General features: G+C 49.0%; 2 protein-coding genes and 1 pseudogene across 14 annotated transcripts in view; 1 reads left to right on the top strand and 2 right to left on the bottom strand.

Moving 5' to 3' along the window:
• LOC132451399 (class I histocompatibility antigen, F10 alpha chain-like) overlaps positions 1-3,370 on the bottom strand; it is a 108,732-nt pseudogene extending 105,362 nt beyond the window's left edge.
• Positions 1-26,625, top strand: part of LOC132451379 (uncharacterized) — a 291,272-nt gene that overhangs the window by 149,906 nt on the left and 114,741 nt on the right.
• LOC132451409 (class I histocompatibility antigen, F10 alpha chain-like) lies at positions 386-15,847 on the bottom strand. Of its 13 annotated transcripts, none has more exons than XM_060043940.1 (8): positions 15,713-15,845; positions 13,001-13,267; positions 8,045-8,323; positions 7,289-7,588; positions 6,795-6,899; positions 6,520-6,546; positions 5,881-5,948; positions 386-1,201 (listed from the first exon to the last, which is right to left on the bottom strand). In XM_060043940.1, exons 1-8 carry the CDS (start codon positions 15,765-15,767, stop codon positions 1,193-1,195), a joined length of 1,110 nt encoding a protein of 369 aa, XP_059899923.1. In that variant the 5' UTR covers positions 15,768-15,845; the 3' UTR covers positions 386-1,192. The 13 variants fall into 13 exon arrangements, with proteins under 13 accessions (XP_059899923.1, XP_059899926.1, XP_059899928.1 ...); XM_060043939.1 differs by lacking the exon at positions 386-1,201 and adding an exon at positions 1,344-1,451; XM_060043938.1 differs by lacking the exon at positions 386-1,201 and adding an exon at positions 4,061-4,838.

The following is a 26,625-nucleotide window of genomic DNA, read 5'->3' as shown; positions in this document are numbered from 1 at the left end:
AATGCTTTGACCAACATGTTAGAAGTATAACTAGAATTGCATTTTCCCATCTGCGAAACATTGCAAAAATCTGAGCATTGTTATCTGCAGCAGATGCAGAGACACTGATTCACGCATTTATATAATCAAGACTGTATTATTGTAATTCCTTGTTCTCGGGTCTACCTAACTCTACCAGGAGAAGTCTACAGCTACCAATAACTTCCGGATCAGATTTTAAATGTATGGGAATGTGCTGTAAATTGCTGTAATTTCAATGAACAGCAACACAATATATCAATCTCCACATTGAAAAATACAATCCTTCAGGGATTCCAACAAACAGAAGAGCAGACAGACCTCCAAAGCTTTACCTATTGTTTACTATTGTAATCAAACTTCTACGCTCTTTTATTGTTTTTATTGTACTCAGAACAGACCAAGCTGACTCATGTAATGCAGAAACAAAAACGCTACGCTAAAAAATAAATGTCTGCTTTTTCATTCTGTTATCATACTTGCCACTTACCATACACAAAATGTTCGGTCAAGTAACTTATCAAAGAGTATGTTCTTGCAGCGTTCACCACCTCCACATTAACCCCCTTTAATTTAGAACATCTTAACTTTAGACTTTAAAAACGATGGTTTTTGCAGCTAAACAAAACTAAAAATGAAGGGTACACTTTCAAACTATTATATTATTAAACTACTATCCATGTACATAGACACACTATACACTAAACCATCACCATAAACAAGTAGGCCTGTATCCTAGTAAAATGACCAGGCGATCAAATAGCTCTTGTAGTTACATTTAATAGATACAAGCTGCGACATACTCTTTTCTGTCCCCCTACTTCAAAAAAGCATGTAGATTGAAGGTTTTAGTAGAAGGTTTTGTCTCATTCATGCCTCAAAATAAATCCCCACGCCACGCCGCTGGTCACATCTATAAAAATCCCGCCTGGCGGTCTTGATTGGCTCTACCATTCGATCTGGTCTCCAAATCCCGCCCAACGGGAGCGATCCCAGATGGATGAGCGGAGAGGTGGATCGAAGTTGATCTGGCGAGAGTCAGGTTACATGATAGACCCCTGATCGTCGTAGGCCCTAGGGCTTCAGCCCAGGTAAGCCCGTGTATTAAGGCGGCCTTGCCTGCGTTGTGTCGAACTCAGACGATGGGGGACTGCATGGCGTTGGCACTGGACATTTATTGTTTCTGTCAAGTGTTTAAGACAAAAAAAACAACAGTTGATCATCCGCCATCAACAAACACCTCTCTCGGTGAGATCCAAAATAATCTCACAATAATAAAAACAGAATTACAAAATACACTTTGAATAACAATAAGTTCTTTAGTTAGCTGAAGTCCCAAGCCTGTTGGTAAGGATTAGGAATGAACAGCGATCCACTGCATCCTGGTTTAGGAAGCTGAACATGAGAAACCTCTTGATGATTTAACTTTGAACCTAAACAGCAAGGAAGCACAAGTCAGCATTAAACATTAAACACATTATCACTGTGATGATGTACTGTTAACATATGACTGCTAATGTTAATCTATTAGTGTAGTGATGTACTGTTAACATATTACTGTGATGATGCACTGTTAACATATGACTGCTAATGTTAATCTATTAGTGGAGTGAAGTACTGTTAAAATATTACTGTGATGAAGTTCTTTTAAAATAGTTAATTACCATTGCTGTGATAAAGTAGAATGCAAATAAATATAACTGTAAAACATATGACTCTGAATAAGTATTGTAAAGTGGTAAAGTACTGACTGTGGTCAGAGGTTGGGCCTCAGGAGCCAGATTCTGCCCGTCAGTGTTCTCAGAGCTGGTGTCAGAACCTGGGAAGTATCAGAATGGGAGGAGGTGAAGTCATGAGCTAGATGTATCTAAATCTATAGAGCTGTATTAGTCCAGTGAGCTAGATCTATAGACCTGTATAGTCCAGTGAGCTAGATGTATCTAGATCTATAGAGCTGTATAGTCCAGTGAGCTAGATGTATCTAGATCTATAGAGCTGTATAGTCCAGTGAGCTAGATGTATCTAGATCTACAGAGCTGTATAGTCCAGTGAGCTAGATGTATCTAGATCTATAGAGCTGTATAGTCCAGTGAGCTTGATGTATCTAGATCTATAGAGCTGCATAGTCCAGTGAGCTAGAAAAGTCACCAAGGTCTCTGTGTTGCTAGTGGTGTTATTCATAAGAACAGAACTTCAATAAAAACAAATTTCAATCACTGGTTTGTGACGCTTGTCTGAATCTAAGGATCAAGAGATGATTAGTGTTGTAACAGTGGTGAATATCCTGATGTTATACTTTTTTGTCCTTAATGCCACAACATCTCAGTGGACATTGGAGGAGGTTCATCATTCAGAGGTGGAGAGGTTTCTACCACCAGACCACCAGTGGGTGAAGACAACCAATCAGATCATAGGAAGGGGACAGGAAGTAGGAGCAGGTGGAGATCAGGTGTCTGTCCTCCTGGAGAGTTTGATCCACTCACCGTTCCTCTTCTTGTACAGAAGGACTCCAACAACAGCAGCAGCAGTGAGGAGGAGAACAACGAACCCAATGATGATGGGGATGGTGAGGCCACTCTGGTCCTCTGAAGGTACATCAAACAAATACAATCAGTTGTGTAATAATAGATGTTGGACAGAGCCCCTCCCCCATCCATCCCTCCATCATTGAACCACATGTCAACGTCACGTGATGCTACACACACGACTAACACAACGTCAGTGTAACTATTCCTCTAGAATCTGTTCTGGAGCTCAGGGTCATAATAGATTATATTTATTTGATTTATGAACAACATCATCAAATTAATATTCAAAGTGAATGATTAATCATGTTGTGGATTAACTGGTCGCATTTGGGATGATAAGCGAATGGTTTTCAGTTTTTCAAGGAAATCTAACAACTAAATGTCTTCTATTCAGGGACCAGAAACAAACCTTTTGAAACGTTTGAAAAAAACTATTGAATAATAGTCAACTATTGATTAATAGTCAACTATGGAATAATAGTTTTGAACAGGACAAACTGTCATCAGTCTTACCTGAGGACACACCGTGACCAAAGACCAACAGCAGCAGCCCCGTTAGCGCCTTCATATCGATGTATTCAGAAGAACAGCTCGATGAGATTATCCACAGAGACGTGACTCTGACTCCAACATCAGACGCACTGATGCTCACACACTGTTACAGCGACCAAGTTTCATGTAACCCTTCATTAATTGTTCTTACAATATTATGTTCAGCTGGCTTTAATATATATTCAGCATTACATCATTATCAACAATGTTCAGCTCTACATAATGTTCACTTATACATAACGTTCAGAAAGATGTAACGTTCAATTATATATAATGTTGTGAAAAAGAGCCTCCCGACCCACTTCCACTTCGGGACGTAGCGGTCTAGGACGCAATGAAGGTCTTTGAGTAGGCCGCAAAAATTCAGCCAGCAGCAGAAATTAGTTGAAAAAACTGATTTATTTTCCAAGCTTGAAAAGTGCAATGGCAACGCCAAACAAAATACTTCGATAAACAAAACAAACAAGCAAAGTTCCATTAGTCTGAACATGTACCAGCCTCACAGCAAGCCGTCTCTCTATGCCTCCACCAACTTGAAAGCAGAAAATACCGGGCTTAAATAAAGCCAACCAATTACACAAAATGGTAGATACCAACTGCCATGGGGGTTCACCGACCCAAGTACCACAATACATTTATATTTTATAACGAAATCATAATCAACCAGACACTTCATTGCATATCTTAACAGTTTGCATCTTGATCATAAAGTTCACTGTTGCACAAATGCAAAATAGCACAATAATTAAACATAGAAAAATAACGTCCCCCCCCTTTACAACCAGTCATGTTCCTGCATCCCAATCAGGCTATGATTAACTTCCAGGTGCTCATGTTCGGGAAAAGGAGGGCTACCTTTTCACAAATGTTCAGCATATTTTTTAGCTATATCTAATCTTCATCCATATATATGTTTAGATGTATACAGTTCAGCTAAATGTGTTGATATGTGCGTTTATGAATGTGTGGTTGAATGTGTGTGTGTGTGTGTGTGTGTGTGTGTGTGTGTGTGTGTGTGTGTGTGTGTGTGTGTGTGTGTGTGTGTGTGTGTGTGTGTGTGTGTGTGTGTGTGTGTGTGTGTGTGTGTGTGTGTGTGTGTGTGTGTGTGTGTGTGTGCGTGCGTGCGTGTTTTGTCTTTCAGCATGAGACATCTGATATCAGGACGCTAGTGGAGGAAGATCATCAAAGATATGAACTCTGGTCACACAAAGCCCAATAACTTCACTAAATGAAAGGACCAAACCTATAAACAGTATATTGAGAATATTTTCAGATTTTTTGGGGGATTATATTGTCCAAATAACCCCAAACAAGAGTACAGCGATTTTTACATTTGGATGATTAAAAAAAACATTAATATTCAATCCAATTCCGATTTTTTGGTAAAAATACCAAAAAAAATATTCATGCTAGAGCAGCCTAGCTCGATTGTGCTAGCTTATGTTGCAAGGTCGTGTTGCCATGGTTTCCAAGCATCAGTGAAAGATTACAGGTTTAAGCCAGTGAGTTAATCAAATCTATCACAAATACAGTGATCTAATTGATTTACAATTTTTACGGATAAATGGTTGTTATCAAGATAAAGTTAAGTATGAATGTAATTGTTATTAAGCAAATATAGCATCTTTAGTTAGCTGAAGTCCCAAGCCTGTTTGTAAGGATTATAAATGAACTGCGATCCACTGCATCCTGGTTTAGGAAGCTGAACGTGAGAAGCCTCTTCATGATTTAACTACAAACCTAAACAGCAAGAAAGTACAAGTCAGTATTAAACATTAAACACATTATCAATGTGATGTTGTACTGTTAATATATTACTGTGATGATGCACTGTTAACATATGACTGTTAATGTTAATCTATTAGCGTGATGAAGTACTGTTAGAATATTACTGTGATGAAGTACTGTTCAAATATGATTGTTAATCTATTAAGGTATGGCCACACAGAACGCATTACGCGCGTAACGCGCCTAGCCTGCCGCTTGATCATTGTGTGTCACAAAAATGGTTCAACGCACCTAACGCGCCTACGGAGCTAGATGAGCCCGCCCAAAACGTATTGGCCCCCGCTACTTTTCTTTTGCTCCACAAACATGGCCGAGATCACCACCATCGCTGCGCTGTATTTGCTGTGGGAGTTCGAGGAGAGTAGGAAACCCAAACGCCGTCGTGTTTGGGTGCATGACATCCTCCGTAGGCGCTCACAGCTGGGTGAGTTTCACCACCTCCTCCAGGAACTCCGCCTGGATGACGGCCGGTTCCAGACGTATTTTCGGTTGACTTGGGCCATGTCTGATGACCTGCTAGCCCGGGTTGGTGCCAGGATCTCCCGTCAGGACACCAACTACAGGCGCTCCATATCAGCTGCTGAGCGTCCGTCCTCCGTCTCTCTGCCAGTGACGTCGGGTCAAGCTCAACGCTGATTGGCTATCGCGGATAAGCGTCACTCGTAGGAGCGTAAAAAGAAACAATTATTGAACTCCGCGAGTAGGTGCGTTGGGCGCGTTATTTAGGTGTGTAAAATGCCTAAATCTAACGCGCTTAACGCTGTATTTTAGCGCGTGTCACGCATCTACACGCCTAAACCAATGGTTCCCGATGCAAAAATGCTGATTTTCTACACCTCTAACGTGCGTAACACGTTCAGTGTGGCCGTACCTTTACTGTGGTGAAGTACTGATAATAGTTGTATTACTATTGCTGTGATAAAGTAGACTGCAAACAAATATAACTGTAAACATATGACTCTGAATAAGTATTGTAAAGTGGTAAAGTACTGACTGTGGTCAGAGGTTGGGCCTCAGGAGCCGGATTCTGCCCCTCAGTGTTCTCAGAGCTGGTGTCAGAACCTGGGAAGTATCAGAATGGGAGGAGGTGAAGTCATGAGCTAGATGTATCTAGATCTATAGAGCTGTATAGTCCAGTGAGCTAGATGTATCTAGTTCTATAGAGCTGCATAGTCCAGTGAGCGAGATGTATCTAGATCTATAGAGCTGTATAGTCCAGTGAGCTAGATGTATCTAGATCTATAGAGCTGTATAGTCCAGTGAGCTAGATGTATCTAGATCTATAGAGCTGTATAGTCCAGTGAGCTAGATGTATCTAGATCTATAGAGCTGTATAGTCCAGTGAGCTAGATGTATCTAGATATATAGAGCTGTATAGTCCAGTGAGCTAGATGTATCTAGTTCTATAGAGCTGCATAGTCCAGTGAGCGAGATGTATCTAGATCTATAGAGCTGTATAGTCCAGTGAGCTAGATGTAAATACATCTACAGCGCTGTATAGTCCAGTGAGCTAGATGTATCTAGATATACAGAGCTGTATAACCCAGTGAGCTAGAAAAGTCACCAAGGTCTCTGTGTTGTAAGTGGTGTTAATCATAAGAACAGAACTGCAGTAAAAACTCAATTTACTCACCAACTGGTTTGTGTCGCTTGTCTGAATCTAAGGATCAAGAGAAATGTTTAGTGTTGTAACAGTGGTGAATATCCTCATGTTATTATACTTTCATATTCTTCATGCCACAACATCTCGGTGGACATTGGAGGAGGTTCATCATTCAGAGGTGGAGAGGTTTCTACCACCAGACCACCAGTGGGTGAAGACAACCAATGAGATCGTAGGAAGGGGACAGGAAGTAGGAGCAGGTGGAGATCAGGTGTTTGTCCTCCTGGAGAGTTTGATCCACTCACCGTTCCTCTTCTTGTACAGAAGGACTCCAACAGCAGCAGCAGCAGCAGCGAGGAGGAGAACAACGAACCCAATGATGATGGGGATGGTGAGGCCACTCTGGTCCTCTGAAGGTACATCAAACAAATACAATCAGTTGTGTAATAATAGATGTTGGACAGAGACCCTCCCCCATCCATCCCTCCATCATTGAACCACATGTCAACGTCACGTGATGCTACACACACGACTAACACAACGTCAGTGGAACTATTCCTCTAGAATCTGTTCTTGAGCTCAGGGTCACTCTGGGACTGATCTGAGCCTAGCCCTATTCATAGAACTCATTTACCCACAATCCACCCTGTTCTGCTGCAGTGAGCTACTCCTGAGAGCTGTGTGTTTACCCAGTAGCTTCAGCAGTGTCCAGGTACACCTGGCAGTGGTTGTGATGAGGTCAGGTGGAGGTGGTGAGACATGTGTTCCCCACCTCCATCCCCTCCAACACCAGTCTTACCCCAGTTGGTCCTGATGAGGGCGGGGTCCAGGGGGGTGGAGATCTCCTCGATGCCTCTCAGCTGGACCACACACTCGTACGTCCCCCAGTCCTCCTGTGGGACGGCCTTGAGGTTGAGGTCCACGCTGACCTGGAAGGTCCCGTCGTGGTTGGGGAGGACCTCCCCGGGGTCCACCTGCTCATGGAGCTCCTGGCCGTCTCTCCTCCAGAACACCACCACCCTGTCAGGGTAGAAGCCTGTAGCATGGCACACCACTGGGGAGGAGGGGCTCCTCTGGAGCAGAGACACCCGCGGACGATCTGGAGAGAGAGAGAGAGAGAGAGAGAGAGAGAGAGAGGGAGAGAGAGAGAGAGAGAGAGATTATTTCATAATGTAAACACGTGTTCTTGTCATGTAATATATTCTATATTTCATATTCTTAGGGGCTGAGTTGCGTCCCCCTTGAGGGTTGAGTCTCGTCTGCTTAATTCAGGACATTAGGACTTAGTTTATATATTGTGGTCAGAGAGAGAGAGGGGGGGGAGAGAGAGAGAGAGCGAGGGGGGAGAGAGAGAGAGAGAGAGAGAGAGAGAGAGAGAGAGAGAGAGAGAGAGAGAGAGAGAGAGAGAGAGAGAGAGAGAGAGAGAGAGAGAGAGAGAGAGAGCGAGAGGGGAGGGAGAGAAGAATGGAGAGGGAGAGCGAGCGGGGGGAGGGGGGAAACAGGGACTCAGAGACATGAGTCTGTCGACGCCCAGCACCAGGTCATGTGACTCTACCTGTTCTCTGCAGAGTGCTCTTCCCATAGGACAGGTACTTCTTCAGCCAATAATCACACTCCTTGGTGTGGTAGTATGTCCAGTATTGTAATCTAGCTTCATCCTGATCCCAACTCTGTGTGGTGGGGACAGCCTGAGGTACAGCAGCGACCCAGGTCAGGGTCTCCAGGTCCAACGCTATGTAGTCCTCTCCATCATAACCATACTGGTTATAACCATCAGTAGAACCATCATCATCATCCCACTCACAACCATACATGTACTGATATAAGTGGGTACCTGAGAGAGAGAGAGAGAGAGAGAGAGAGAGAGAGAGAGAGAGAGAGAGAGAGAGAGAGAGAGAGAGAGAGAGAGAGAGAGAGAGAGAGAGAGAGAGAGAGAGAGAGAGAGAGAGAGAGAGAGACAGAGACAGAGACAGAGAGAGAGAGATCACTTGTATTTTATTCTTCATTAACATTAAATGAACACCACCCTATAATGCCCTACACCACCCTACAGCCCCCTACACTTCCCAACCGCCCCCTACATACACCTCCCTACACCACCCTACACCACCCTACACCACCCTACACCACCCTACACGACCCTACACCACCCTACACCACCCCACACCTCCCTCACCCCTTCATGTGACCAATAGAGTGGGTATATATACATATCTATACCTATGGACGCATCACGTGTGTGCGTTGTTGTGTTGGGAATGAAGATCCAACGGACTGGAACATATACTACGTTTAGAACGCGGCTGCACAGCAGCACCACCTGCTGTTTACATGCCGACAATGCAGCCTGCACACCCGCGAAACGTTTCCTTGATTAAAGGTGATATGACTTTAGTGATCACTGCGGCCGGGGCATTTAAAATATTAGTCACCGTTACCTACATTAACTATATGTCATGTTACGTAATCTGTGAATTTAATTGTATTTGTATTTTGCAGTTAGCCATTTTTTTGTAGGTTACTATGCTTTATTCTACTTCATTTAAGAATGCTCGATTCTGATTGGCTGGGAGGGGTGCATTAATCCGGCATATTGCCCGCTGACTCGTCGGTTCTACTTGCTGCTGACTGAGCACAGTAATAATAATAATAATAATACATTTAATTTAGAGGCGCCTTTCAAAACACCCAAGGTCACCTTACAGAGCATATAGTCATCATACAATTTTTTAAAAAAACAAGGCATTGTGGAAAAAGATAAATAAATAAACATAAGCAATAAGAAATAAATAAAACAAAAACAGGACAAAACTAAAAAACAATCAAAACAGTGATCAGTTAGACGTTGTGTGCGAGTTTGAACAGGTGAGTTTTGAGTTGTGACTTGAAGGTTGTAATGGTGTCTGACTGTTTTATGTGTGGGGGGAGGGAGTTCCAGAGCCTGGGTGCTGAACAGCTGAATGACCGGGCACCCATTGAAGTGAGTCGTGATGTGGGGATACATAGTAGTCCAGCAGAGGTTGAGCGGAGGGAGCGGGAGGGAGTGTATTCTTGGAGGAGGTCGCAGAGATAACTGGGGGCTAGGTTGTGGAGAGCTTTGTAGGTGAGGAGTAGGGTTTTGTATTGGATGCGGTAGTGTACGGGGAGCCAGTGAAGTTGAATGAGGACAGGGGTGATGTGGTCAGATGATTTGGTGCGGGTGATGATCCGGGCGGCTGAGTTCTGAATGATCTGCAGTCTGTTGATGAGTTTGGTGGGGAGTCCGGTGAGGAGGGCGTTGCAGTAGTCTATGCGTGATGTGACAAATGAGTGAACTAGGATTTCAGTGCTGGATTGGGTCAGTGATGGGCGGAGTCTGGCAATGTTGCGGAGGTGGAAGAATGCAGTCCGGGTGATGTTGTGAATATGGGGTGCGAATGAGAGGGTGTTGTCCAGGATGACGCCGAGGCTCTTGACTTTGGAGGAGAAGGGTACTGGGAATCCATCGATAATTATGAGTGGAGCTGGGGTGTGTTGTGATTTAGTGAGGGTGGATTTGGATCCGATGAGCAGGGCCTCGGTCTTGTTTCCATTGAGTTTCAGGAAGTTCCTGCTCAACCAGCTCCGGATCTCTTCCAGGCACGTGATGAGGGAAGTGGGGGGGATGGCAGCGGTGGGTTTGGTGGAGATGTAGACCTGTGTGTCGTCAGCGTAGCAGTGAAAATGGACCCCATGGTGACGGAGGAGTGTGCCCAGCGGGAGGAGGTAAGTGGTGAAGAGGAGTGGACCCAAGACTGACCCCTGGGGGACACCCAGTGAGACACCTGAACACCCGGACTTGTGGTTGCTTAGTTGAACAAATTGTTGACGGCCGGTGAGGTAGGATGTAAACCAGGAGAGTGCAGCACCAGTGATCCCAATACCAGCTAGGCGGTCCAGGAGCAGAGGGTGGGAGATGGTGTCGAATGCTGCGCTGAGATCGAGGAGGATGAGAATGGTGAGTAATCCAGAGTCGGCTGCAAGGAGGAGGTCGTTGGTGATTTTGACTAGGGCTGTTTCAGTGCTGTGTTTTGGACGGAAGCCAGATTGGAACGGTTCGTGGAGATTGTTAGTGTCGAGGTGGGACTGTAGTTGTGCGGCAACCACCCTTTCAAGTGTTTTGGAGATGAAAGGGAGATTGGAGATGGGCCGGTAATGGTTAAGGTCAGTTGGGTCAGCACCAGGTTTTTTCAGGATGGGAGTGATGGCAGCCAGCTTGAGAGTGGGGGGTACAGTACCAGTAGTGAGGGAGGAGTTAATTATGTTGGTGATCATGGGGGAGATGGACGGAAGACATGCTTTGACAAGGGAGGTGGGAAGAGGATCGAGCTGACAGGTGGTGGTTTTGGCTTTGCGGATGAGTTCTGAAACGGTCAGTTCTGTTACTAGGGTGAAGTCAGAGAGGGAGCTGATGAGAGGTTGGCCAGAGGTGATCATCCAGGGTGGGTCATCAGAGGGGGTGCGAGATGAGGCCAGTTGTTGGTGAATGGTGTTGATTTTAGAGCTGAAGAAGTCAAGGAACGCAGTGCATTGGGTGGTGGAAAAGTCTGGAGGGAGAGATTTAGGAGGCTGAAGTAAGTGGCTGACTGTTGAGAAGAGGACTCTGCTGTTGCCTGTACCAGTGTTGATGAGGTTGGAGTAGTATGAGGTTTTGGCAGTAGTGAGGGCATTCTTGTAGTGATGGAGGTGGTCCGAATACATTTGGCGGTGTACAGTGAGTTGAGTCTTTTTGTAGAGTCGCTCCAGTCGACGACCAGTGGCTTTGAGCTGGCGCAGATGAGGAGTGAACCAGGGAGCAGTGTGGGTGAATGAGACTGAACGGGTTTTCAGGGGGGCCAGGGTGGTGAGGGAGGAGGAGAGGCAGTTATTGTAGTGAGACACCAGGTCAGTCAGGGAGGAAGCTGGGGGAGGGTTGGGGTAGGAGCTGATCATGGTGGAGAGGTCTGTGGTGTTGATAAGTTTGATGTTTCTGAAGGAGATGGTCCGTTGTTCCACAACACAACACAACACAGTAGATCAATACGCCGCTTGCATCGTTTTCTATCGCATACATTTCCAACATGGGGTCCATAGTAAAAATAAACCAAGGAGTGCATGTTTGATCGATCATCATTAAAGCTGACTTGATACGAATGTAGCAACTACGTTATTAAACTAGTGATCAGATCCAGCCTTGTGTGGTTGCTATAGAAACGAGTTACCTACAGCTGAGCTAACGTTATTCACCGGAGTTCTAAAGGGAACTACTTTTTGAGGGAGATGAACTTAAACAGAGTATACATTTAATAAGCATGCAATACGAATAAGAAAAAGGCTAATTATTAAAGTATTGGAATTGTTTTATTATGTTGGCCGGCGCGAAGTAGAATAAACGGAATAATCACCTCAAGGCAGGGCAATAAACAGTTTGATATGCCCGGCTCGCGGAAGTAACGAGCCGGGCATATCAAACTGTTTATTGCCCGGCCTCTCTGTGATTATTCCTTACATATTGTATTTTTAATACAAACTTTTACACTAATTTTCATTAATTTATGAGATGAAACATGTCTAAGAGTAGATAATATTATGATTATATAATATTGATTTAATATCGGTATTCTGGACACTCAGTCGGGATCACACAAAACAGGCCTTGGCCTCTTCTTCAATTTATATTCATATCCTACTTCACTGAGTAGGCCTTGTACTACATTGAATGCAACTACACTGAGTACTGCTACACTGAGTACTACTACACTGAGTACTACTACACTGAGTACTGCTACACTGAGTACTACTACACTGAGTACTACTACACTGAGTACTACTACACTGATTACTGCTACACTGAGTGCTTCACTGAGTACTGCTCAGTGTAGTAGATATGCAGAGTATGTATGTGTGTGTGTGTGTGTGTGTGCATGAGTGTGTGTGCATGTGTGTGTGCGCGTGTGCATGCGTGCGTGTGCGTGTGCGTGTGTGTGTGTGTGTGTGTGTGTGTGTGTGTGTGTGTGTGTGTGTGTGTGTGTGTTTAGGAGTATGGTGAATCTTTATTCTGGGGTTAAATGATGGATTTCTCCATGTGTGTAGTGGCTTTTTGCCAAGATTAAAAGGCCACTATAGGAGCGGGGTAGACGACGTGCAATCCAAAGAACAAAGTAGACAATCCGATCCGAAGTTCAATCAAAAATGCTTTATTAAATAAAGCTTCAAACAAAAATTTTCCTATACTTATTTGCCAACATTTGCGAATATTTGCGATTGTTTGCGGGCTCAAAAAACTGTCCCGCTTCCCCGTCTAACTCTCGTTTCTGTTACAGTCTCGCAGGTGAATTAAATCCCTTTAATTAGCTGAATGACTGCAATAATATAACTGACCTACTGGGGGAGCCAGACTGAATACAAACTCAAATTAACCATATATAAATTATTATTGTTTCCATTTCATTATTGCCATACTTCCGTTATGGCTCCAACAATGTGAGAGGTCAGACAGTAGATATAAACTTACCTCCTGTCTGGTTAAAGATCTTCTTCAGAATCCCTATGTCGGCTTGAAAGGTCTGCTGGTAACCCAGATAGTTTCCAGTTTCCGCCTCCAGGATGTTGGGGTGATCTCTGGTGTACTGCTCCATCCAGTCCTGTTTGAGCACTATTCTCTGGGTGTTGCTGTCATAGTACTCAAACTGAACTCCATCCACCGTCCCAACAGCAAAAAATTCTGGGAAGGTTGAGAGTCCAGACGACCCCGTGTAGAAATACTGCAGAGAGTGAAGCACTGTAGACAGACAGACAGACAGACAGGTTAATACGGTTCATCACTGTAGACAGACAGACAGGTTACTACTCTGTATCACTGGAGACAGACAGACAGACATGTGACTAATGTCCATCCCTCTAGACCAGGGGTCGGCAACTAAGTTTGGCCTCGGGCCCATTTTCTTTCCCGCCAGTAGGTGGCGGACCAGAACATAATCAAAGGCTAGTTCAAGGAATTGATTAATGAAAGTGAATCTGGAACTGCGACGCAGGCCCGTCAGCTGGCTTAGTAATATGCCTAACAAGCACTGACTCTTAAAAGACGTACATATACAACTGTATGCCCTAATCACATAAATGACATATGTCATGCCTGATCACGTCGGGTAGAGGTGTTGCTGCACTGCCTCCACAGAGACAACGCAGCGATATCATCATGATCAGTTCTAACTGGAGAGAAAGTGATATCCGCGAGCTGCTGATCATGTGAGAGAAGGTGATGCAGTCATATTAAACAAAGACGTTGGAAGATTGTGCGATCTACGAGAGAGACGCAGAGGAACTGTCCTTACGAGTGTGCTTTCGTCGGGATAAAAAGCTGTAATCCGTCCCTAACCCAAAAGTGGTCAGCAAATAAAAGAATATGTTGGCGTTTTTGCACGTGCAAATAGTTAATCGCATTTGTAGCCTATACTCAGACGGGAACTCATTCTTGCATGAGGTGCCTTCATTCATAAAAAAATAAAAACATTGGGAATATGCAAATTATTCTAAAGAGGTCTAGACTCCGTGCGCAGCCCCGCCTTCTCCATTGAACCAAGAAAGCACGCGCCGTGACGAACAGGGGATTTTACCCCCTCGGTTTTACACAGGAAACTTGAGATAAGACGGTGAAATCGCCGGGCATGCCAAGCCTCGACCGAACCGGCCTGGCAGTGTAGAAATGCCTATGCTGGAGAGAGGACAGTATAGTGCGCGCACCACACACACACACACACACACACACACACACACACACACACACACACACACACACACACACACACACACACACACACACACACACACACACACACACACACACACACACACACACACACACACACACACACACACACACACACACCATTGCGGGTGCTGACTGGCTGCGCACACACACAAACCTCCGTTGTAGACGAAGTAGCATCATCAGAGACAGCAAACAGCAAAGTCTCAGAGCTTGGCGTCTTAAATCTATTGTGGACTTTTATCAACAGCTCCTGCCTTTCTCTACTTGCAGTATCACACAAAAATGCGTAATTTTGGATCGCCATTGTTGTATATAGGCCAATAAGGGGGGTTCCGTTTAATTTAATATTGCAGTTTCCAATAACTATAACGCTCAGCCCCTCGCAGCTTACGCGTGACCATGACGAGTGAGTCTCTAACCTTCTGGGAGTAGTAGCAGGATTTGATACAATTAAAAAAACGGTGGTGAACTAAGAAAAGTTCACCGGATCAGGCCCTTTACATTTAAGATAGCAGATACAGATATTCGATATTCAAAAAATAAAAAAAAATACTTCCGAATAATCTGGCGGGCCAGATATTATCTCTGGCGGGCCAGTTATGACCCGCAGGCCGCCGACCACTGCTCTAGACAGCATATGGCCACTCCCCCTGGCATATGGCCCCTCCCCCTGGCATATGGCCCCTCCCCATGACATATGGCCCCATGCCCTGGCATATGGCCCCGCCCCCTATCACATGGCTCCGCCACCTGGCCGTAATGTAGGAACCTTTAGTTTGAACTTATTGACTTCCAAACATCTCACTGCCTACAGCACTGGCAGGCCGGACCTTCAACTACAACACAACCTGCTGCCTCTTAATCATTACTGCTGACATGAATATTAAACTATTATTTAAATAGTTATTACAATGTTTACTATTACAAGTACATTCGTGAATTTCTGTATTACATTATGGCATTTTAACTATCTTCACATCGCCATCATTGGAATGATAATGATTAATATAATATAATATAATTATTATATTATTATATTTCATAATAATATATTGATAGCAATAATAATAATTCGATTATTGTGTGTCTGCGTGTGTATATGTGTGTGTGTGCGTTTGTGATGATTCTCCAAGAACGTTGACAAGTTAATAAGATATCTTTGAGTGTTAATATAATATTTAGGATTAAAAGTAGACTTAAAGTACACATCAGATTTCTTCCTAACTGAAGTTGAATGTTTGGTTCTGATAATAGACTTGTTGAACCCAGAATATATGTTCTTATATTTGTTTAAATACTCACAGTAAAAGCTGAATCATGTTGTGGATTAATTGAACTCTTTACAGGATAATCAAATGCTTTTCAACCAAATTAGGGAATCCAAGCATTGTCTCTTCGGGGACCATGAACCAACCTTTTGGAAAGTTGAAAAGTAAAAAACTTTACTCAGTCTACCTGAGGACACACCGTGACCAAAGACCAACAGCAGCAGCCTTCTTAGCGCCTTCATATCGATGTATTCAGAAGAACAGCTCGATGAGATTATCCACAGAGACGTGACTCCGACTCGAGCATCAGACGCACTGACCAGGAAACCTGCGAACAAGAGACGGATCACGAGGGAGAGGCCGGTCTGGACCAATAGGAATTCAATACGGCTGCGACGTCATTGGTTTCCAGGAGAACTTCAAAGTGAAACTAACTAAACACACACCCACACCCACACCCACACACACACACACACACACACACACACACACACACACACACACACACACACACACACACACACACACACACACACTGTAACTACGATCATGCTTCATGTGACCCTGAAATAATTGTTCTGACAACATCATAGTCAGCTGTATAATGTTCAGCTATACATAATGTTCACTTATAAATAATGTTCAGAAAAATATAATGTTCAGACATAGATTATGTCCAACATAGTGTTTAGCTATATCTAATATTTATCTATATAATGTTTAGATAAATACAGTTCAGCTAAATGTGAATTGATTGTATGTGCGTAGATGGATGTTTGTACGTAAGTGTTGTTGAGTGTGTTTGTTTGTGATGTGTGTATGTGTGTGTGTGTGTGTGTGTGTGTGTGTGTGTGTGTGTGTGTGTGTGTGAAAAAAGAAATCAAAATTAAATCAGCTTGTAACCTACGATTTGTTCAGATGCCACGGAAAACCCTGTTGTGTTTTTTTAAAAAGTAACTGGAAGGGATCTACCCCACACAACACATATCGTCATAATGGAATTCGTAATGACACTGAGACGGTCCATACAGGCATGTACGGCGTTGTTGACTCGGACTGTTGAACGCACACCCCCAACAGTCTGAACGGACCTTCTGGTCTATGATGGCAGCCACGCAGACACCCGCGGTAGATCTCAGAACACCCAGGCATTCAGAGTTTAAACTGCGCGGCATCGATGAGGGCCATCCCCCCGCTCCATAAGGCCTATCCACCACCAGCTCGCTGTCGCCCCCCTCAGGCGGCGGAAAGCTCTGATTCAGTAGAGTCAGATAGTGTGCGTACAATCGCTATGTTCAGGTTGTACACAATTTTAATATCCACACTCCGTGTTGGCATCATCCTATTGTGCTCGATCAGCAAACACCTGTTCTGAATAGCATAACCAATACACATTAGACACACACACACACACACACCACGCGCACAACAACTCAACTCAAGTCACGTTAATCACCATTTTCTATAGCTACTTGCACGTTGCATTACCCCATCAACACCATACCACCATCGCTGTGTTCTGGGGCACCCTCTTCATCAGCATCTGATAAAAATAGATGTTTTGTAACATCCTTAGTAGCACACGTGCACCGATGGGTATCTGGGTAAAGCTCAGTGGGGGGACTCGGGTACTTCTTGACCGCTCTGTCAATCACCTCAGATAATTGAGCGTATCGCGGGCCAATCACCCCCCTGGATAAAGAAGACAGTTTCAAACCAACGGGCAGACAGTAGTTTGGCTCCATGCGGTATAACTCAGCTCCAAAACCCCCACTCCATTGGCTGACACAGGCGCCTTCACGCCAGCGGACAACGTCTAGCTCAGGGCATACATTTTCACGGAATTGCATCCAATCATCGGCAAGCATACGCAGTACACAATAGCTGATCTTTGTGACAGGGTTTAGATGACCCGTGTTGTAGTAATGTTCACAACAATGATAAAAGCAACCTGCAAATTTGTAGGCTGTATGTGTAGGCCTACTCGGGGCATATCTGTCTAGGAAGAATGGTCCATAAAGAACCTCACCATGATTGAGAGCATGGTGAATCCCCACAATCCAAACCCAAACTCCAGGCAGGTTGTCAGCCCAACATCTAACCCAGAGTGCCCTCCATTTAAATAAATAAATGTCAGTTAAGTTACTATCTTTTGGTGAATAAGGGAACAAAAGGGTGATTTAGCTCACGGCTCACTGATGAAAGCCCTTGCATATGCAATAATATGAATTTTAAGAACTTGGTTTTGGTGGTTCCCCAAATGCGTAGGAGACGAATTGCAAAGCAAACATTTCCTGTTCCCTCTTTCTTCATTTGTCACGTGAAGTCGTTCCCCATTTCACACAAACATGCACACACACACACACACACACACACACACACACACACACACACACACACACACACACACACACACAGACAGACAGACAGACAGACAGACAGACAGACAGACAGACAGACAGACAGACAGACAGACAGACAGACAGACAGACAGACAGACAGACAGACAGACAGACACAGACACAGACACACACACACACACACACACACACACACACACACACACACACACACACACACACACACACAGTATGGGCCGATATATTTTATGGCATAATAATAATAATTACGATATTGTATATACCAGTCCGTATCCACAAGATAACTTGGCACACGTTTATATAAGAAATATCCACAGTGTAAGACAAAACCTTTAACGTTAATGCATAATGCCTACCATCAAAATAGTATTAGTCATTATATTTAAAATGGGACTACATACTTTAAGATACATGTATATTAATGAACATACTTGTATATACCACCCCAGCTTTTCTCACACATTCATTTGACATGCGACTGATACGGATAACTACAGTGTTTCATATCAAAATAATACTATCATTATAAGATAACAGTTTTTAAGAGGATTCATAGAAATATCTGTTGGATAAAACACCGCTTTTAACACTTTAACGTTCCCAGACTCTAACACTCATTTCCTCCCATGTAGGCATGCCCCCACACCCCTCTGGACAAAGACGACTCACAGCAGGCACTCAGAGTGGTATTCCACGAACGGAGGTTTAACAAACACAGAGTTAACGCTGAACTCCAGGTTGATTGACCCTGTGCCAACCGAACCAGAGCTGTCTGTTCCAACGCACGGGTTATGCATTAGTTCAATCAACACCTCACTCCCCCTTATCTCCCTCCCCCTTATCTCCCTCCCCCTTATCTCCCTCCCCCTATTCACTCTCCCCCTATTCGCCCTCCCCCTATTCACCCTCCCCCATCCCCCCTCCCCCTTCCTACCCCCCCCCCACCCCATCATCCCTCCCCCTGCCTCCCTCCCCCCAACCTCCCTCCCTCCCCCTTTACTCTCTCCCCCTTCCTAACCCTCCCCCCATCCTCCCTCTCTCCCCCCCTTCCTCCCTCCCTCCCCCCTCACCTTGGGAGACGGTACCACGCTGAAGGTGGCCATGATGCGGTCGGGGTACTCCTCCAGGATCTCCCTGATGAGCAGGGGGCCCAGGCCCGACCCGGTGCCCCCCCCCCCCCAGGGAGTGGGTGAGCTGGAAGCCCTGCAGGCCCCCCCAGCTCTCCGCCTCCTGGTGGACCAGGTGCAGCACCGCGTCCACCAGCTCCGCCCCCCCGGTGTAGGGGCCCTTGGCCCAGTTGTTCCCGGCACCGCTCTGGCCCCCACAGCGCTCAGGATCACTCCCATCCATCGCTCCAACTCATAGAGTTACAGCCTGCAGTGGAGCCTAGACCCTAGACCCCCCCCTCACTGTAGTGGACCCTAGACCCCCCCCTCACTGTAGTGGACCCTAGACCCTAGACCCCCCCCTCACTGTAGTCGACCCTAGACCCCCCCCTCACTGTAGTGGACCCTAGACCCTAGACCCCCCCCCTCACTGTAGTGGACCCTAGACCCTAGACCCCCCCCCTCACTGTAGTGGACCCTAGACCCTAGACCCCCCCCCTCACTGTAGTGGACCCTGGACCCTAGACCCCCCCCTCACTGTAGTGGACCCTAGACCCCCCCCCCCCCTCACTGTAGTGGACCCTAGACCCCCCCCTCACTGTAGTGGACCCTAGACCCTAGACCCCCCCCCTCACTGTAGTGGACCCTAGACCCTAGACCCCCCCCTCACTGTAGTGGACCCTAGACCCTAGACCCCCCCCCTCACTGTAGTGGACCCTAGACCCCCCCCCCCTCACTGTAGTGGACCCTAGACCCTAGACCCCCCCCCCCCTCAATGTAGTGGACCCTAGACCCCCCCCTCACTGTAGTGGACCCTAGACCCTAGACCCCCCCCCTCACTGTAGTGGACCCTAGACCCTAGACCCCCCCCCCCCTCACTGTAGTGGACCCTAGACCCCCCCCTCACTGTAGTGGACCCTAGACCCCCCCCCCCTCACTGTAGTGGACCCTAGACCCCCCCCCCCTCACTGTAGTGGATCCTAGACCCTAGACCCCCCCCCCCTCAATGTAGTGGACCCTGGACCCTAGACCACCCCCTCACTGCAGTGGACCCTAGCCCCCCCCTCACTGTAGTGGACCCTGGACCCTAGACCCCCCCCTCACTGTAGTGGACCCTAGACCCTAGACCCCCCCCTCACTGTAGTGGACCCTGGACCCTAGACCCCCCCCTCACTGTAGTGGACCCTAGACCCTAGACCCCCCCCTCACTGTAGTGGACCCTAGACCCTAGACCCCCCCCCTCACTGTAGTGGACCCTGGACCCTAGACCCCCCCCCTCACTGTAGTGGACCCTAGACCCTAGACCCCCCCCCTCACTGTAGTGGACCCTAGACCCTAGACCACCCCCTCACTGCAGTGGACCCTAGACCCCCCCCTCACTGTAGTGGACCCTAGACCCTAGACCCCCCCCTCACTGTAGTGGACCCTGGACCCTAGACCACCCCCTCACTGTAGTGGACCCTAGACCCCCCCCTCACTGTAGTGGACCCTGGACCCTAGACCCCCCCCTCACTGTAGTGGACCCTAGACCCTAGACCCCCCCCCTCACTGTAGTGGACCCTAGACCCTAGACCCCCCCCCTCACTGTAGTGGACCCTAGACCCCCCCTCACTGCAGTGGACCCTAGACCCTAGACCCCCCCCTCACTGCAGTGGACCCTAGACCCCCCCCTCACTGTAGTGGACCCTGGACCCTAGACCCCCCCCCCCCTCACTGTAGTGGACCCTAGACCCCCCCCTCACTGTGGTGGACCCTAGACCCTAGACCCCCCCCCTCACTGTAGTGGACCCTAGACCCCCCCCCCTCACTGCAGTGGACCCTAGACCCTAGACCCCCCCCTCACTGTAGTGGACCCTGGACCCCCCCTCACTGCAGTGGACCCTAGACCCCCCCCTCACTGTAGTGGACCCTAGACCCTAGACCCCCCCCTCACTGTAGTGGACCCTGGACCCTAGACCCCCCCCTCACTGCAGTGGACCCTAGACCCCCCCCCTCACTGTAGTGGACCCTAGACCCCCCCCCTCACTGTAGTGGACCCTAGACCCCCCCCCCCCCCCTCACTGTAGTGGACCCTAGACCCCCCCCTCACTGCAGTGGACCCTAGACCCTAGACCACCCCCTCACTGCAGTGGACCCTAGACCCCCCCCCCCCACTGTAGTGGACCCTAGACCCTAGACCCCCCCCCCCCTCACTGTAGTGGACCCTAGACCCCCCCCCCCCACTGTAGTGGACCCTAGACCCTAGACCCCCCCCCCCTCACTGTAGTGGACCCTAGACCCTAGACCCCCCCCCTCACTGTAGTGGACCCTAGACCCCCCCCCTCACTGTAGTGGACCCTAGACCCCCCCCTCACTGTAGTGGACCCTAGACCCTAGACCCCCCCCCTCACTGTAGTGGACCCTGGACCCTAGACCCCCCCCCTCACTGTAGTGGACCCTAGACCCTAGACCCCCCCCCTCACTGTAGTGGACCCTAGACCCTAGACCACCCCCTCACTGCAGTGGACCCTAGACCCTAGACCCCCCCCTCACTGCAGTGGACCCTAGACCCTAGACCCCCCCCTCACTGTAGTGGACCCTAGACCCTAGACCCCCCCCTCACTGCAGTGGACCCTAGACCCCCCCCTCACTGTAGTGGACCCTGGACCCTAGACCCCCCCCCCCCTCACTGTAGTGGACCCTAGACCCTAGACCCCCCCCTCACTGTGGTGGACCCTAGACCCTAGACCCCCCCCCCTCACTGTAGTGGACCCTAGACCCCCCCCCCTCACTGCAGTGGACCCTAGACCCTAGACCCCCCCCTCACTGTAGTGGACCCTGGACCCCCCCCTCACTGTAGTGGACCCTAGACCCTAGACCACCCCCTCACTGCAGTGGACCCTAGACCCCCCCCTCACTGTAGTGGACCCTAGACCCTAGACCCCCCCCTCACTGTAGTGGACCCTGGACCCTAGACCCCCCCCTCACTGCAGTGGACCCTAGACCCCCCCCCTCACTGTAGTGGACCCTAGACCCCCCCCCCTCACTGTAGTGGACCCTAGACCCCCCCCCCCCCCTCACTGTAGTGGACCCTAGACCCCCCCCCTCACTGCAGTGGACCCTAGACCCTAGACCACCCCCTCACTGCAGTGGACCCTAGACCCCCCCCTCACTGTAGTGGACCCTGGACCCTAGTCCCCCCCCCCTCACTGTAGTGGACCCTAGACCCTAGACCCCCCCCCCCTCACTGTAGTGGACCCTAGACCCCCCCCCTCACTGTAGTGGACCCTAGACCCTAGACCCCCCCCCTCACTGTAGTGGACCCTAGACCCCCCCCCTCACTGTAGTGGACCCTAGACCCCCCCCCCCCCCCCTCACTGTAGTGGACCCTGGACCCTAGACCCCCCCCCTCACTGTAGTGGACCCTAGACCCCCCCCCCCCACTGTAGTGGACCCTAGACCCTAGACCCCCCCCCTCACTGTAGTGGACCCTAGACCCTAGACCCCCCCCCTCACTGTAGTGGACCCTGGACCCTAGACCCCCCCCCTCACTGTAGTGGACCCTAGACCCTAGACCCCCCCCCCTCACTGTAGTGGACCCTAGACCCTAGACCACCCCCTCACTGCAGTGGACCCTAGACCCCCCCCTCACTGTAGTGGACCCTAGACCCTAGACCCCCCCCTCACTGTAGTGGACCCTGGACCCTAGACCACCCCCTCACTGTAGTGGACCCTAGACCCCCCCCTCACTGTAGTGGACCCTGGACCCTAGACCCCCCCCCTCACTGTAGTGGACCCTAGACCCTAGACCCCCCCCTCACTGCAGTGGACCCTAGACCCTAGACCCCCCCCTCACTGCAGTGGACCCTAGACCCTAGACCCCCCCCTCACTGTAGTGGACCCTAGACCCTAGACCCCCCCCTCACTGCAGTGGACCCTAGACCCCCCCCTCACTGTAGTGGACCCTGGACCCTAGACCCCCCCCCCCCCTCACTGTAGTGGACCCTAGACCCTAGACCCCCCCCTCACTGTGGTGGACCCTAGACCCTAGACCCCCCCCCCTCACTGTAGTGGACCCTAGACCCCCCCCCCTCACTGCAGTGGACCCTAGACCCTAGACCCCCCCCTCACTGTAGTGGACCCTGGACCCCCCCTCACTGCAGTGGACCCTAGACCCCCCCTCACTGTAGTGGACCCTAGACCCTAGACCACCCCCTCACTGCAGTGGACCCTAGACCCCCCCCTCACTGTAGTGGACCCTAGACCCTAGACCCCCCCCTCACTGTAGTGGACCCTGGACCCTAGACCCCCCCCTCACTGCAGTGGACCCTAGACCCCCCCCCTCACTGTAGTGGACCCTAGACCCCCCCCCTCACTGTAGTGGACCCTAGACCCCCCCCCCCCCCTCACTGTAGTGGACCCTAGACCCCCCCCTCACTGCAGTGGACCCTAGACCCTAGACCACCCCCTCACTGCAGTGGACCCTAGACCCCCCCCTCACTGTAGTGGACCCTGGACCCTAGTCCCCCCCCCCTCACTGTAGTGGACCCTAGACCCTAGACCCCCCCCCCCTCACTGTAGTGGACCCTAGACCCCCCCCCTCACTGTAGTGGACCCTAGACCCTAGACCCCCCCCCTCACTGTAGTGGACCCTAGACCCCCCCCCTCACTGTAGTGGACCCTAGACCCCCCCCCCCCCCCCCTCACTGTAGTGGACCCTGGACCCTAGACCCCCCCCCTCACTGTAGTGGACCCTAGACCCCCCCCCCCCACTGTAGTGGACCCTAGACCCTAGACCCCCCCCTCACTGTAGTGGACCCTAGACCCTAGACCCCCCCCCTCACTGTAGTGGACCCTAGACCCCCCCCCTCACTGTAGTGGACCCTAGACCCCCCCCCCCCCCCCTCACTGTAGTGGACCCTGGACCCTAGACCCCCCCCCTCACTGTAGTGGACCCTAGACCCCCCCCCCCCCACTGTAGTGGACCCTAGACCCTAGACCCCCCCCTCACTGTAGTGGACCCTAGACCCCCACCCCCCCCCCCCTCACTGTAGTGGACCCTGGACCCTAGACCCCCCCCTCACTGTAGTGGACCCTAGACCCCCCCTCACTGTAGTGGACCCTAGACCCTAGACCCCCCCCCCTCACTGTAGTGGACCCTAGACCCTAACCCCCCCCCCTCACTGTAGTGGACCCTAGACCCTAGTCCCCCCCCCCCTCACTGTAGTGGACCCTAGACCCTAGTCCCCCCCCCCCCTCACTGTAGTGGACCCTGGACCCTAGACCCCCCCCCTCACTGCAGTGGACCCTAGACCCCCCCCCCCCACTGTAGTGGACCCTAGACCCTAGACCCCCCCCTCACTGTCGTGGACCCTAGACCCTAGACCCCCCCCTCACTGTAGTGGACCCTAGACCCTAGACCCCCCCCTCACTGTAGTGGACCCTAGACCCCCCCCCTCACTGTAGTGGACCCTGGACCCTAGACCCCCCCCCCTCACTGTAGTGGACCCTAGAACCTAGACCCCCCCCCTCACTGTAGTGGACCCTAGACCCCCCCCTCACTGTAGTGGACCCTAGACCCTAGACCCCCCCCCCCCCCCTCCCTGTAGTGGACCCTGGACCCTAGACCCCCCCCCCTCACTGTAGTGGACCCTAGACCCTAGACCCCCCCCCCCTCACTGTAGTGGACCCTAGACCCTAGACCCCCCCCCCCCCCTCACTGCAGTGGACCCTAGACCCTAGACCCCCCCCTCACTGCAGTGGACCCTAGACCCTAGACCCCCCCCCCCTCACTGTAGTGGACCCTAGACCCTAGTCCCCCCCCTCACTGTAGTGGACCCTAGACCCTAGACCCCCCCCCTCACTGTAGTGGACCCTGGACCCTAGTCCCCCCCCCCTCACTGCAGTGGACCCTAGACCCTAGACCCCCCCCCCCCTCACTGTAGTGGACCCTAGACCCTAGACCCCCCCACCCCCCCCTCACTGTAGTGGACCCTTGACCCTAGACCCCCCCCCCTCACTGTAGTGGACCCTAGACCCTAGACCCCCCCCCCCCCCCCACTGTAGTGGACCCTGGACCCCCCCCCTCACTGTAGTGGACCCTAGCCCCCCCCCCCCCCTCACTGTAGTGGACCCTAGACCCTAGCCCCCCCCCCCCCCCCCCCCCCCTCACTGTAGTGGACCCTAGCCCCCCCCCCCCCCCTCACTGTAGTGGACCCTAGACCCTAGTCCGTCCCCCCCCCCCCCCCCTCACTTCAGACCCTGCAGTAAAGCATTGGGTGCTCAGTGAAGTCGTTCTATATAATGACAGGCCCGCTGTACATTATGCAGCTATAGGTATATGGTATATGGTATATATTCATAAACAGGTATATGAATACCTACGGAAAATAACGATGCAACTGCACAAAATATAACAACAAAATGATTTCATTGACTCCACTTAATAAAGTGGAGCGTCTTTAGTGAATGACGACATGAATTTAGTGAGTGAATGAGATGATATGAATGTAGTTTTATTGAGTATTTATTATGTTACCTTTATTTTTTTAATGAGTCAGTGAGTGTGTGTGTGTGTGTGTGTGTGTGTGTGTGTGTGTGTGTGTGTGTGTGTGTGTGTGTGTGTGTGAGTGTGTGTGAGTGTGTGTGCGTGCGTTTTGTCTGTCAGCATAAGATCTAATATCAGGATGTTGGTGGAGGAAGATCATAAGAAATATAGTCTCTGGTCACACAAAGCCCAATAACTAAACTAAATGAAATGAACTAACCTAAATAAAGTATGATGGAAATATTTTCTTATTTTCTTTCTGGATTTTATTGACCAAATAACACAAAACAAGAATACAGCGATTTTTATATTTGGATGATTAAAAAAAATTAGAGCTGTCAAGCGATTAAAATATTTAATCGTGATTAATCGCATTAATGTCATAGTTAACTCACGATTAATCGCGATTAATCGCAAATTCTTTTTCTATGCAAAATATCCCTTGATTTTTTTGTCCCATAATTCTTCTCATTTTAATTCTCTTATCAACATGGTGAAGTGCATCGGCTTGCCTTGTGCAAATTATTTTTTATTAATAACAACATTGTCATATACTGATCAAAACAGGACGATACAAAAAAAGAGCCTATAGTGCAATTAAACAACTGCTTTGAACAAATGTCATTTGAACATGTCATTGAAGCAGTCAGGCTACTGCTTCTTTGTTTTGAGCCAAAGAAAAAAAAAAGAAAAAAAAGAAATTGTTTATTTTTTTAAATAAAATAATTGAGTTAATCGCGCGATAACATTTTTAACGCCGTTAAAATTGGTTTGCGTTAACGCCGTTAATAACGCGTTTAACTGACAGCTCTAAAAAAAATATTAATCTTTGATCCAACATTCTTTATAAAATACAAAAAAAAGAATTTATGCTAAAGCATCCCATAGCTCGATTGTGCTAGCCTGTGTAACAAGGTCACCTACAAAGCTCTCCACAACCTAGCCCCCAGTTATCTCTGCGACCTCCTCCAAGAATACACTCCCTCCCGCTCCCTCCGCTCAACCTCTGCTGGACTACTATGTATCCCCACATCACGACTCACTACAATGGGTGCCCGGTCATTCAGCTGTTCAGCACCCAGGCTCT

Source organism: Gadus macrocephalus, chromosome 22, assembly GCF_031168955.1.
Source record: "Gadus macrocephalus chromosome 22, ASM3116895v1".
NCBI classification, from domain to species: domain Eukaryota; kingdom Metazoa; phylum Chordata; class Actinopteri; order Gadiformes; family Gadidae; genus Gadus; species Gadus macrocephalus.
Note: the sequence above shows the minus strand (reverse complement) of the source record. Positions and strands in the feature narration are given on the sequence as shown.

Coding starts and splice junctions, on each gene's coding strand:
- LOC132451409 (XM_060043936.1), bottom strand. CDS start 15,767: ATGAAGGCGCTAAGAAGGCTGCTGCTGTTGGTCTTTGGTCACGGTGTG. Junction 6,547..6,794: donor TCTGTACAAGAAGAGGAACG/GTGAGTGGATCA, acceptor CTTGATCCTTAG/ATTCAGACAAGCGACACAAA. Junction 5,949..6,519: donor CAAGCGACACAAACCAGTTG/GTGAGTAAATTG, acceptor GATACTTCCCAG/GTTCTGACACCAGCTCTGAG.